Source organism: Esox lucius, chromosome 1, assembly GCF_011004845.1.
Source record: "Esox lucius isolate fEsoLuc1 chromosome 1, fEsoLuc1.pri, whole genome shotgun sequence".
Taxonomy (NCBI): domain Eukaryota; kingdom Metazoa; phylum Chordata; class Actinopteri; order Esociformes; family Esocidae; genus Esox; species Esox lucius.
The window spans coordinates 26,660,521-26,672,500 of NC_047569.1; the positions used below are offsets into that span (position 1 = coordinate 26,660,521).

General features: G+C 46.2%; 1 protein-coding gene across 2 annotated transcripts in view; it reads left to right on the forward strand.

Moving 5' to 3' along the window:
- The first annotated feature begins 946 nt into the window (after positions 1-946).
- The window catches only part of brip1 (BRCA1 interacting protein C-terminal helicase 1), a 31,980-nt gene continuing 20,946 nt past the window's right edge, over positions 947-11,980 (forward strand). The window contains exons 1-12 of one of the 2 annotated variants that reach the window (XM_029120174.2): positions 947-1,163; positions 1,861-1,996; positions 2,597-2,708; positions 2,865-3,038; positions 3,691-3,842; positions 4,100-4,255; positions 7,696-7,986; positions 9,532-9,753; positions 9,911-10,110; positions 10,303-10,435; positions 10,993-11,147; positions 11,489-11,657. In XM_029120174.2, coding sequence (XP_028976007.2) covers positions 1,904-1,996; positions 2,597-2,708; positions 2,865-3,038; positions 3,691-3,842; positions 4,100-4,255; positions 7,696-7,986; positions 9,532-9,753; positions 9,911-10,110; positions 10,303-10,435; positions 10,993-11,147; positions 11,489-11,657 — 1,857 coding nt within the window. In that variant the 5' untranslated portion in view covers positions 947-1,163; positions 1,861-1,903. Of the gene's footprint in view, positions 1,164-1,681; positions 1,769-1,860; positions 1,997-2,596; positions 2,709-2,864; positions 3,039-3,690; positions 3,843-4,099; positions 4,256-7,695; positions 7,987-9,531; positions 9,754-9,910; positions 10,111-10,302; positions 10,436-10,992; positions 11,148-11,488; positions 11,658-11,980 lie in introns of those variants that run through there. The other variant, XM_029120175.2, reaches the window with a different exon arrangement.

Here is an 11,980-nt window from a genome sequence, read left to right on the forward strand (position 1 = left end):
TCCAGGTGTTGATTTGGCCTCCAAAATCCCCAGATCTCAATCCAATCGAGCATCTGTGGGATGTGTTGGACAAACAAGTCTGGTCCATGGAGGCCCAACCTCGCAATTTACAGGGCTTAACGGATCTGCTGCCAATGTCTTGGTGCCAGATACTACAGCACACCTTCAGAGGTCTAGTGGAGACAATGCCTCGACAGGTCAGTGCTGTTTTGGCGGCAAAAGGGGGACCTACACAATATTAGGCAGGTGGTCATAATGTTATGGCTGATCGGTGTATTATGCACACACTTCACACTCAACCCATACATTGATGTTGCTACTTCTATTTAGCTTTACCTACTGATAGTCCACATGTAAATAAACCTAAATGACCTGTAACCCGGCACACTGACTCAGTACTGGTAATATCTGTAAACAGCTAAATTATTGATTTTCATTTAATTTAGCTTGGGTTTGTGTTTATTGTTATTTGTATCACTGTGTTTATATACCTTGTTCTATGATAACAATAAAACACATATATTTACTATACTAAGCATAACGAATTCACTGTTAGTCTAAGCCTGTTTTTCTTGCAGCATGTAACAAATAATAGGTGATTTAATATTGATTTTTAAATGTAACCATGATCCATTGCGGTATTAATCCTCTTGAATTATATTCGAGATCAAAAAGACTGAAGGCAGACTGATTGATCTACAAATCACCTTGCATCATAACAAAATACTCAACAATATATGTAATTCGGTCAGTCAGTCACAATTTACCCATCACACAATGTGGTTTTAATCCTCTTAAACACAACTAAGAAAACCTGTGAGACAATGATTTTATCAGGGGAACTTGCGCATGTATAAAGCTACAGTACCCCAGATGATACAGGCCAGATATTTTCATTTTAGAAATATTGCAATTTCGTCATACTCTATTAATTGGTCACTCTAATCAACTCTGGGCAAGCATGTAAACGGAGGGACACCAATGTAAGAATAATTAATAGACGAGCCGCTATCGTTGATGCATTCCACGTATGTGCAAAGGAACGCGACCATTTTATTCCATCCGTAGGACTTGTAAACGGCGGGAAATCTGCCTGTCAGGCAGCTCCCGGATGTTTACGACCAGCGATATTTGCAAACCTCTTGTCTGTGTAGCTGCAAAAGGTAGCTTCATTTACTTACAAGACAGTCACAATTTAAACACTGAGTTCGTTAATGTTGTAGTATTATATTGTTGGTCTCTTGGTTAATTTAATGTTTTGTACGTTGTTGTAACTTAGTATCAAGTACTTATTACTGTAACAAGCTAGCTAACTAACGTTGGTTAGATTTCTTTGTATGTTACTACAGTCAGTGTAACGACGTGTACGGCGGGGTCCAGCAAAGACTATGCAAACTACTACGTACAGTATTTGGCTAGCTAGTTAACCAGCGTAGCTAACTTTCATTAAAGCTGTCCTTGACTACCTAGTAGCAAGGATAGATAACTACTGTAGCAGAAATAACCTAACCATGAAAGTAATATTAACTAACCAGCGAGCAACATTTATAGTTAATAGTTTACTAATTAGTTACGTAATAACGTAATGTTAGTTTTGTTCTGTAAGTTACGATACAATGTTTGTTCCAACGGTATTACGCTAACGTGCTGGCTAGCTAGTGTACATTCATTCATATAAATCCACTTAACGATTACAAAATGGTTTGCTAACTACAGCCTTGTCCTTCTGACTACAGTATAGCTGTATGGCCTCTTTCTAGAGAGTTAGGTAACTATATTGTGATGTTGACATGATAAACCAGTCCAATCGACGTAATCATGGGCAGCATCACTTACGTTACTGTGGTTGTTCTGTTCTAGACTGTATAGAGAGCGTACTACTGTGCCGGACAGGGCAGTCACCATGGCGGCTCCCACAGTGGAGTACACGATAGGAGGGGTGAAGATCCAGTTTCCTTGCAAAGCCTACCCCTCCCAGCTGGCCATGATGAACTCTGTAAGCCTTATACACTTTTTAAGGGTCTAAAAAGTATATTTGTCTTTCCTTGATTTCTTTAGACTTTATTTATCGCCCAGTATTACACCCCCCCCTCCCTTTGAGAGTCAAAGATGGGTATATGCACCCTATGAAACACATTAGTCCCTGGAACAGTCGGTATACCTTGACCAGTAAAAGTGCCCAGATTGAGTAAATCTGAGTGATGTCAGTTATCCCTTGTTTGCTGTCTTTAACAAATAATTATTGTGTATTCTACCACAGAATATTTTTTAAATATGCCACATCCCCTTTAAATCAGCTTTTGTTTTGTTAGAAGACAAAATTATATTATATTATTTTTTACAATTATTTTGATGTGCAAGTGGTACAGATTTTGGTCCACATTCACTTGAGAAAACCCCCATTTGGTTTCCTTGTCCTGCCCTTCTCACAAAACTTCAGAAGGAAGCATTGAGACTAAGGGAGAATCGCCTCTATTTTGAGGCAGCATAGCGCTGAGGAATCAAGGAAAGACTTGGAAAGATCCACCCCAGACCCCTTCATTACCATGTTAGTGCTTATGTGATTAACCAGCCATGTTGTGCGGTTGTCTCCCAGATAGTGCGAGGGCTAAACCACGGGCAGCACTGTCTGTTGGAGAGCCCCACTGGTAGTGGCAAGAGCCTGGCTCTGCTGTGCTCTACCCTGGCTTGGCAGCAGGCTCAGTATGGTAAGCTGGTGCTGGTTTTTATGTTTTTTAAATGAAACAGTGCTGCCTTATAATCAGGAGTACTGCAGCAGTGAGACATGACTTGTATGCTATGGGTATTATTGAGCAGGACCCGACGTGGGGTGGCTAGGACCAACATGTTCTGTGTGTGTCCAGCTAAGCCTGACCAGGACCTCTGCAGCCCTGCAGAGGTTAAGAAGCCAGCTGTCACTACCCCATGCCAGTGTGTCTGCCACAGCAAACCTGTTGCACGGCTGAAGCCACAGGCCACTGCGATTATAGACCTCACAAGCTCACCGGAGGTGGCAAAGTGCTCTTCTACGGAAACAGGTAAGGGTCACGTGAGGAATGGTAACAGTTAGACTCCAGTCCACTATCTGGGTCTTTACTCCGTGCCTACTGTGTGCACTTTGAGGTGCATGTTATACAAAAAAACCCGTTATGGAACGTTAATGGAACTTACATTGCCTTTCCCTGGCAACCCCAAAATCTTAGCAAGATGTGAGTGGATAAACGAGCTCTGTGCCTGATCTGGTAAGCTTACGTGCCTGTGTAGTTTTTATGTATGCTCGTGGATCAGGCGGCTTTGCATTATTAGGTTTATCATCTATAGTGGCAATACTGGAAAATGGAAAAATCTTTTTTAAATTATTACATTTGTGTTCAGCCAAATCCTTTCTTTATAATCGCCATCCATATTTTGATAATCTACATTTTTTCTCATATCTAAACCCAAAAATAAAACCTATTCCATTTCATGAAACATCAATTATTCTTGTAATTAGCCTAAGTTCTCCAACATGCCAGTTTTAATTAACTTTTCTGTATTATAGATGAGGCACAATGGACACTGACATCCAAAGTTTCATTTCTAGTTTGATTTTCCATTCTGTGAGACCTCAAAGTTGTCACTTTGCATGTGAATGTAATGTCCATGTACATCCCCGGCCTTGATTTGATGAACCTGGCTCTGTTCATTCAGTGGCCCCTCCATCAGAGCCCAAGAGTCAGTCTCTAGCCTCTCGTCTATCTGAGAAGCTGAAGACGTCCTCCCCCACCTCAGACCGGGGCAAAGATGATGATGACTTCCAACAACATAAGAAACGCATCCGCACCCCTGCCACGGAGCAGAAGGTAGGGAGCCTACCTTTAAAAACATCCTCATCTCTGTACCTCCATCCTTTGTTTATTTGGTTTTTGCAGTCATATTTTAAGTCCAGAAACCCAAATCCCTTTCCTCTCCCCCCTCTCTACACCCTCCAGGAACAGTTTATTCCAGCGCCAATCTCTCTCTACATTACCATAAAGCATTTTATTTAAAGTTTTTTTTTTTTTTTTTTTGTAGAGCTTTGAATAATAACTTTAGCCGTGCTCTCTGTTTGTGTTGTCAGGGTCATAAGAGGAGGTGCTTGGAGCAGGGAGTGGTGTTCATAGATGATGATCCAGAAGAACAGGGCCCGGTGCCTGGACAACAGACCTGGAACATGGACCTGAGTTCCAGCAGACCAGCACGCACTACGGACCAGCCTGCTGAGACACTCTGTTGTGTGGGTACCTCTGGTCCAATCTCAGGATATATTGCCACTTGCCTGTAATTGCTGATCCATGATTAGCTTAACTCAGTGGTTTGTGGGGGTAGGGAGTGGCCCCAGAGAACTAGGGGGAGAAGAGCAATTGAAGTGTAGTTATATTATTAACAGACCCCTTGAGGCACCGTGTGAAGACTTCTTTTCTAAATAAGACTTTTTGTCCCCCACCCTTGCTGTTTAACCGGTACTACTAACCTAACCATTGATCTCATTGACTTTCATAGGGGTACGCATTTGGATCTTCAGTTATACAGAGTTGCTCTGCATATTAGTGCCTGTGGCATGTGTGAACAAATGACCAGACTGAACATGTTTTCATTGATCGGGGACAACTAAGGACTTAGTTAATGAAGATTGATCACACACTGGTTAACACAATAATGGCTGTGATTAGAATCTATGGAGAATTTTTTTTTTTTTTTTAAGATTTTGGCTGTACTACATTGTGTCCACTAGGTGGAAGCATAGCCCACTTAATCTCACTGGCTCCAATATGTACTTTTTGGCATTATTCTGACATTTCTGGTATGAGTGTGTCATTTAATATAGGGTCTCTGTTGGCTGCATATGGCATGTTTACATTATAAAACGCTAGATAGACGTATCTTGGTTTCGCCTATTAATTTCCAAAGCGTTTTAATTTACATCATCATGTTCTAGACGTTCTACGCAGAATTGTGGCCGACAATCGCGGGAACATCTCGCAATGTGCGTGCACAGAAAGTTGGTACAGTTCTGACGGGATTGCCCTTACAATTGTAAAACTCAGGGGGGGCTCTATCAAAAAAGTGGCGTACACTTCCTTGGAAGGTGGCACCTTGAGTTATTGGCATCTGCTTGTTCACCCCACGAATAATTATCTTGTCTCTCTTCTTCACTATGTCTCGGAAAATGTAGTGTAATGTAACGCAAGCCTTAAGTCAGGAAGAGGAGGCCGGATTGGTAGATGTAAATGAAGGGGCTGAAGGAAGAGAAAGTCCTCTCCTGCCGGTCTTCTTGGGTTTCCCCGTCAGATACCGGACCCGGCTCCACGGCTGTGAGCTGCTGACGGACGTCCTGAATGGGTCTCTTTGAAGAGAGAGCTCCAGTTTTAATTAAGAGGGTTTGCCTGGCCTTGCCACTGATCTGTGAAAGCCATGGATAAATATTGAATGGGGTTCACTCGCTGGTTACTACGTCCCGGGACCTGAGGGGATAAACAGGTGCTTTTTAAGGGGAGGACTAGGTCTCCATTCAGGGGCCCCCCACACCTGTGCCAGTTGCAGACCGGCAGCCTGCCAAATGACACTATTATTCTCTGCATGGTCCACTACTGTTGACCAGGGCCTGCACTACAGTGACCTGAGAAAGTATTTCCCCCTTTTGAGATGTTCTCTATTTTTGCTTTTCTTTTCCCCTGAATGTTTGTCCCATTTTATATGAGATAAAGGGAGCCTTAACAGGCAAACAACACAAATATAATGCAATGTTATTCAAGACCCACATCTCCCCCTTATGCTCATTGATGGGTTTTGCCATCTATAGCTGCAATGACTGCAGCCAAACGCTTCCTTTACTTGTTGGTTCTGTCTCTCACAGTGTTGTGGAGGAATATTGACCCAGTCTTCTGTGCCGAACTGCTTTAACTCTGTGACATTTTCAGATCCTACCACATTACACTAGTTTGTAAGCATGGACATTGACTAGACCCTTGGCAATTTCAAAACTGTTCAATAGTTGTTTTAAAGCCATGCTGTTGTAGATTTGCTTCTGTGGGTTTTTACTTATTGTGTTGCATCTTGACCCATCCGAGCTTCAGCTCACAGACGGAGGGCCTGACATTCTCATTTTGAAGTTATCCTGATCCAACATGCATATGGAAGCACCTGTCGAAACCCGTCAAGAGATGTTCTATGGACGAATGAGTCCAAAGTGTAACTTTTCTCGTTTAGGCGTCTCATGTCTCCTGTGGAATGTGGTGTCAGTGTGACTCTGTGAGCCCAGGGTTTGGTTGCAGATGGCGCTGCATTCCCTACAGTCCCTCTGCTTTTGAATCCCATGTGCCCTGACCAAAACCAGTACACTACATAGGGTGTAGGGGGCCATTTGGGGTACTACCATAATGGATTTTGAACCTTGAGAATGAGGGGCAAGTTGTCGTCCGTCAAGCAGCACCAGCAGGACAGAGCCAGCCTGTCCCCGCCCACCCCCACCCGAGCCACCCTCACCAGGCCCTAGAGGAGAATTTCTCTCTCAGGTGTCGGCAATGCCGTGCTAAAACAAACTGCACTGGAATCAGCTAGAGCTACGTGCCCACGATGAACTGAGTGACCGAGCACAACACCACCGGCTCTAAACCCAGGGAATGGTTCTGACTAAAATGATACAGTGGTTACAGTTTGGGACACACCAGGTGGTAATACAACTGTGTGGAGAAGCCACTGTCAAGGTGTTAAGAGTGCCATTTGGGTTGCACACCCGTGGGTTTAAATAGGGGTTGATGAATAAACGGCCCCCAGAGGGTTACGGCAGTAGCACCTCTTCAGAACAGACCAGTCCCCAGCTCTATGGCTCCGCTCCCTGCCTGGGCAACGTGGACCGATCGGCTTACCTGCTCCTGCCACGTCAAATAGACCCCGCCGCATATCCGTTCTCCTACTGCTGGGGATCACTGGGCATAATTACTTATTCATGGACAGATGGGAGGAATGAGGGGGAGGCATGGGGTCACCGCTGAACAGAGGCCCTTGTTAAGAGGCACCGGCAGGCAACAGCTGACACAAGGGTGTCCCTTTCCTGCCCCCGTCCCTGTCAGAGATGCAGAGCGTCGTGGTCCGCGGGCCCTGCCGGGGCTCCTAGCAGGGGCCAGACACCCTGGCACGTTGGAATGTAGGTAGCTAGCCTGGGAAGACGGCCTGTCGGTGTTGGCTGTCCTCGTCTTCAGACACAGTGGCTCATTGATTCAACACTGGACACTTCCACCCTGTGCCTGTCGCTCCGTGTGTGATGCTGAGAGCAAAGGCTTCCTTCTGCAGGAGCACATGTTCAGTCCGATGGAATGTGGTTGCGCCCACTAAAGGGTCTTACGCGTAGTAATATTTGGTAATATTTCATGTCATGTGAGGTTTCAGTGTAAGGGTGGGTAACCTGAGACTGCTGGTCTTTCACCACATCCTGAGGACTACTACCTAGCTTAACATTCATCTGGTGAGGCCTGTCTCGGGCAGACTGGACTGTGAAAAAGTTTTCTTATTATTTCAGGACATGTTCCTTTTAAGGCAGGACTACTGTGAAAACTTAATTCACCACTATCTCAGTCCCGTAAAGAATGAAAATCAATCTCACTTTGTTTTTGTTTCTGTTCAATGGCTATAAAGGTGAAGATGTCTGGTTATTTTGTCCTCTTGTGTGTCCCCCAGTCCCCCTTGGTGTCCTGCTCTCTCTGCCCCTGTGCCATGGCCAAAGGAGGTCAGAAAGCAGCCGAGGGTAAGTCTTCAAAGGACGCCAAAAAGAAACAAGTCCCCAAGATCTTCTTTGGCACACGCACCCACAAACAGATCACCCAGGTTACCCACGAGCTGAAGCGCACACTCTACTCCAGCACCCCCATGACCATCCTGTCCAGTAGAGACCACACCTGTGTCCACCCGGACGTGGTACCCCACTCCAACCGCAACGAACGCTGTAAGGAGCTGCTGGAGGCCAAAAACGTGAGCACATTGTCGTTGCCCTGTCATTTGTAGCCTCCTGTGTTGTCCTTAATGTCGCCACTGTAAGACCGTGTTCTGTGGAGCGAAGGCCCTGGCCTCCTTCCCCTCAGGCTTTGGGCCGGGTCCTCGTTGGGCTACTGTCACTCTCCTGCCAGTCAAGGAATGTGGTTCACTATACAGAGACTTGACTTGAATTGTTTTGAACAGAAATTGACCCCAATCTGGTTGTGAAAACCAACACCTCTTCAGTCATGGAAACACACACACACACACACCTTTGGATTGAGTGATGGTGCTGCTGTGACAGACAGACAGCCACTGTAAAGGAGGAGACCTGAGCTGCCTTTCAGCTCTATTACAGGAACACTTTGTGACTCAGGCCAACAGGTATAAACCTACTCTCAGCCTCCCGGGCTGCCAAGCCATTATCTCCCCAGTCGGCACGGTGGAGTGTCAAGAGGCTTCAGTCAGGATCTGGGTTCTGATGGGAGACTTAGTCGGTGTTAGTGTTACAGTCTTAACCCCTTTTCTCCTCAAGGTGTGGTGGCTGGTGTAATAAGCACCTGTTCTGCTCCAACACAGACACACCAAGCTGGAAGTGTGTTAGGACCCTGTTACAGTCATCGATCTGCCCTGTAGCCTCAGTCTGATCAGCTGCCATGGTGACAGTGACACATGCTGATTTGTTACAGAAAATGGGTGTTCCTTTGACAGGTCCAAGGCCATGAACTGGTTTTGGCTCTCATCACACACCTCCTCCCTCCAGTCCCCTGGGCCCCATCTAAAGCCGGTCTCTGGTTACAGACCTGTAGACATCACCTCCTGGCTTTGGCGGAGCTCTGTGGGTGATGACTCTACTGTTGTTACTTTCCCTTGGTGTTAAGTCATGAAAGCAAGTTGCACCCCTAAGCTGTCATTGCCCCAATAACAATGATTCGTGTGGAGGCTAATCCTTTCACTTGCAGGTGGTGTGTGTTTGTGTTCGTGTGTGTGTGTGTGTTTCAGTCACTGGGGAGCTGGCTGGGTGTGACATTGTGGTAGCTGGGGCGTCTCTGATGACTGGCTAATAGGGGCTTTAGTACACTGCCGCTGGGGAATTCTAAAAAGTTGTGACATTTCGTGTAATAAATGTCTTGAGTTGAGTTTCTTTATTATGTGTGACTATATGCAGCCCAATACATGAAAACACCCATGACAGTCTGTTGACCGAGGTAGTGATCAAGTTCACGCTGGTCATCTGGATGTGTAAATACAAAAGGCCTTAAAAGGTCATGTGTTCTCATGATCTCCACCTGACAGCCAGAAGACTGCCCCCCCAGTTTCCGGCTCCTCTAGGTTTTGTCCAATGTTCCAACCCTACTCCAATTGAATAGGTTTGCTGGAGTATATTCCAACCGCTGTTTTTCACTTTCCTGTTGTTTCCTGCTCTATGGATTTAGGCTGAGTATGTGATACCGCTGTGACAAGCTAATAATAAAATTGGATGGATTTGATGTTCATTGTTTTTCATATGTGTACACATGGATTCCTTTCCACAACATGCAGGGCATGACGTGCCGCTTCAAAAACGGCGTCCACAAGATGCAGGACCAGAACACTCTGCAGTGGGTCCACGGTCTCCACCAGGCCTGGGACATAGAGGACCTGGTGGGGCTGGGAGGCCGGCTGAGGGCCTGCTCCTACTACGCTGCCCGGGACCTAATGCAGGACGCGTGCATCGTCTTCTGTCCCTACAACTACCTGCTGGACCCCCTTATCAGGGAGAGTGTGAGTGGGGGACGAGGGGCGGAGGGAACTCCTGTGATATTGAGGAGAACATTCTCTGGCCGGTGCCTGGCCAGAGAATTCTCTCCAGGGAGAAAGAGCTAGAAAAGTGGCAGGGGTCTCTGTCTCATGACTCTCACCCCCCTGTTCTCACCTGCAGATGCAGATCAACCTGGACGGCCAGATTGTGATTCTGGATGAGGCCCACAACATAGAGGATTGTGCCAGAGAGAGTGCCAGCTATACCCTGAACAGACCCCAGCTGCTGTCTGCGAGGGAGGAGCTGGACGGCATGGTTACCCACAACATCAGACCCTCCCACCACGAACCTCTGCGGGCCTTCTGTTGCTCCCTTCTGAAGTATGCGCTTGTTACTCCCCCCCGCCCTCCCCCCTTTGGAACTAGAGCTGTGTACTGCCTGCTTTCTTGGCCAGCACCAGCACAACCCAGCTACCGAACGCTTGGAAGTGAAGTTGGTCAAAGTCACTTCACCAGACTCCCTTTCCTCTGTCACATGTGTTCTAAGACATCTGTCTGTGTGTTTGTTGGTAGTTGGATGCAGGAGAGCTGTAGTGTCCTGGCGGAGAGGGACTTCGAGACCTCCTGTAAGGTGTGGGACGGCAGGGAGGTCTTGGGACTGTTCTACACCATGGGTATCACCGCTGACACGTTTGGCATGCTGCAGGTCAGATGGGGCCGTCCAGGCTGTGTGCATCACGCAGGTCCCCCCCAAAGCTGAAAACACACCAGCCAGTGGGAATTCTGTACAATACTTTTCTCCTCTATACATTGTTTCCTTAGCATTATCAAATCAATGTAATACTGGCCACTTTCTATACAACATATCTAACGACTTATGCTTTTAGTAACTAAGTTAGCAGTCGTTAGCTTAGTTCTGTGATTTGAAACCCTGATTTTGGGGATTGTGCTCTCTGGTAGTCGTGTTTCATGGCTCACATCCTGCAGCTCCCAAACTTTGCTGGTGTGTGTTTCTACCTGGTAGTTAATTGCGTTGACTTGGTGTCTCGGTCCTTTATTAAAAGGAGAAGTAAAACAACTGAAGTCTTTCAGCCCTCCAGAACCATAGTGAAATATATTATCATCAGATATGCTCACTGTTAGAAGAAATCTGTTGGTCATTGTCTCATGTGTCTTTCTTCTCTCTTTCTCTCTTCACAATTTGCAAGAATGTAGTCATACAGAATCTCATATGTTCTACCCCCCCCCCCCCCCCCCATATAGAAGCATCTAGAAGCGGCGTTGGAGAAGGAAGAGCGTGTAGGACTTGTAAATGGGAGAGAGGAAACGGTGGAGGTCTCCACTATCAGCTCAGCCACTTCCTCTGTCCTCAAGAGTCTTTTCATGGTGCTGGACTTCCTCTTCAGGGACAAGAGCAGGTCAGAAGTAGTGATCCAGCGTGTCGCAATTAATTCATCTCTCACTTTTTTTCTCTCACTGTCTCACAGTTAGCTATGTCATTGCGAGACCAGGGTTTGAGTGAGGACAAGGGATAAGAAGCAGAACGGCATCCGATGTGCTTTGAGTGAAATATGGTATATCTCGACATTGACTGTCCCGAATCCGCAGGAAGAGTGTGAAATAATTAATCACGTATTGGATATTGTGAAATTGGGCAGGAAAGCAAGGGAAAAAAAGTCTAACAAAATAAACACGGCATCCAATATACAATAACTATCCACAGAGTTAGTGGTGGTTGACATCTGTGTGTCCCGGTCAGGTTTGCTGAGGATTACCGTGTGGCGCTGCAGCAGTCCTACATGTGGACCGTGGCTCCAGATGTTCCAGACCCCCAGGGCTTCTTCACCAGGCCCAACCGCCGACGCCCCGGCGCCAGGTCCAAGGCCCTCGTTTACACACTCAGCTTCTGGTGCCTCAACCCTGCAGTGGTCAGTAACCGTGTTGATGCACTTCTGTTCTCCTGCTTAGCCAGCAGATGAGTTCTTACAGGTGGATAATATGCTGTTCTATGGAGAGCTTTGTTTTGATGCTCATGAAGGTGTGTACCCTCATCCTCTTACAGTGAAGTTCACGGCCATAAGAAATACAACCGTTGAGTTGTATTCAATGAATAAAATGAACCCTCTGCAAATACAAAATATGTTTTTGCTAGTGTCAAGTAAATTGGTCAATCTTACCGGCCACTTTGGCAGCCAATGAACGTAAGGAAAGACTTTCTATCAGGGGAAAAAACATGACCCTGACAAATCTT